Source organism: Calidris pugnax, unplaced genomic scaffold, assembly GCF_001431845.1.
Source record: "Calidris pugnax isolate Ruff unplaced genomic scaffold, ASM143184v1 scaffold324, whole genome shotgun sequence".
Lineage (NCBI taxonomy): Eukaryota > Metazoa > Chordata > Aves > Charadriiformes > Scolopacidae > Calidris > Calidris pugnax.
Window position 1 is genome coordinate 294,309 of NW_015091153.1, and position 1,378 is coordinate 295,686.

The 1,378-nt window shown below is 55.1% G+C and overlaps 1 protein-coding gene across 1 annotated transcript in view; it reads left to right on the plus strand.

Moving 5' to 3' along the window:
• Positions 1-1,378, plus strand: part of PCBP2 (poly(rC) binding protein 2) — a 23,759-nt gene that overhangs the window by 21,375 nt on the left and 1,006 nt on the right. The window contains exons 9-10 of the mRNA XM_014959291.1: positions 195-264; positions 1,291-1,343. Coding sequence (XP_014814777.1) covers positions 195-264; positions 1,291-1,343 — 123 coding nt within the window. The remainder of the gene's footprint in view (positions 1-194; positions 265-1,290; positions 1,344-1,378) is intronic.

The window sequence follows — 1,378 nt, forward strand, 5'->3', positions numbered from 1 at the left end:
AAAGACACCCCCCCAGCACCCTCTCTCTCTCCCCCCTCCAGCTACTCCAGTCCTGAGCGGGCAACTGTGGAGTCGTAGCAAATTGGCTGTAGATTGGCTAAAACGGCTAAAAAAGCCCCAAAAAACAATCAAAAAACCACCAAAACCAACCTAATTAAAAAAAATAGCCATTTGGGGCTCTAAACTTGAGACAGCCAAAACTCATTGTCACTTGTATCTTAACAGGCATTGAATCCAGCTCTCCAGAGGTGAAAGGCTATTGGGGTAATGATTAAAAACCAAAATCTGTAGTTTATTCTATCGTTGTATTTTTGAAATACTCACCGGGGTCTCCCTTCTCCCTGTTGGACGCTCCCCCGCCTTGTTGTGCACGGATGGGGAGGGGGAAAAGGTGGGAAGGCTTTTTGGAGAAGGGGGGGGTCAGGGAGAAGCCTTAGAAGGGCTGGAGGTGTGCCCCCCCCCCCCATCAGGAGCAGTTTGGATGGTGGAGAGCAGCAGGATTTGTTGGGGGGCTCACTCAATTTGGGGGGCCCCCCCTTTGCTTTAATCCCCCTGCAAACCATACTCTGTGGTGGTGTGTGGGGGGGAGATTTTCCCATTTTCCCCCCCCGCCTCCAACCCTGCCCAAGGAGTCGCTGGAGTGGGTGAGCCCCCCCACCTCCCACCCCAGTTTGCCACCAGTGGCAGAACCGCTGGCCACGGAGGGAAGGAGCACCACGTTGGGTCACCAGTGAAGGTTTTGGGCTGGGGAAAAAGAAGGGGAGGGGGGTAAAAAATAGTAAAAATGTCAAAATAATCCATTTAGCACATAAATTTGGCCCCATCTGGGACGGGAGCAGCCTCGCAGGGGGGCTGAGGAGGAGGAGGAGGGAGGTAGCGTAGCTTTGGAAGCTGGTACCGGAGGAGCCCAGCACCCCAATGGAGCCCCCCCCCAACCCCCTCCCTGTGAGAATCTGCTGCTCCAGGATTGTCCTGATTGAAAGGAAAATCCTGTGGTGACATGGAGAAATACGGGGGGTGATTTATTGGGGGGGGAGAGAGAAATTTGGGGGGGCGTTGGGGAGCAGCGGGGAGGGATGGAACAACCTCCCGGCTTGCTCTGCCCTTTCCCCCCCCTCCAAAACCCCCTGGCTTTGGAACCAGCCTCGGAGGTAGCCACGAAGCCAGTGGCAAATGCCACATTGCTGGCTGTGTGTGTGTGTGTCCCCAGCTCTTCCCCATGTGACCCCCCACTCTCTAAATTTGTCCCACTTTTTGTTTTTTTCTTCTTTTTTTCCTCTCTCTAAGCAGGTTTGGACGCCTCCGCTCAAACCACCTCCCACGAACTCACCATTCCAAACGATGTGAGTATCCCCGGGGGGGGGGGGGGCCCCCGCCC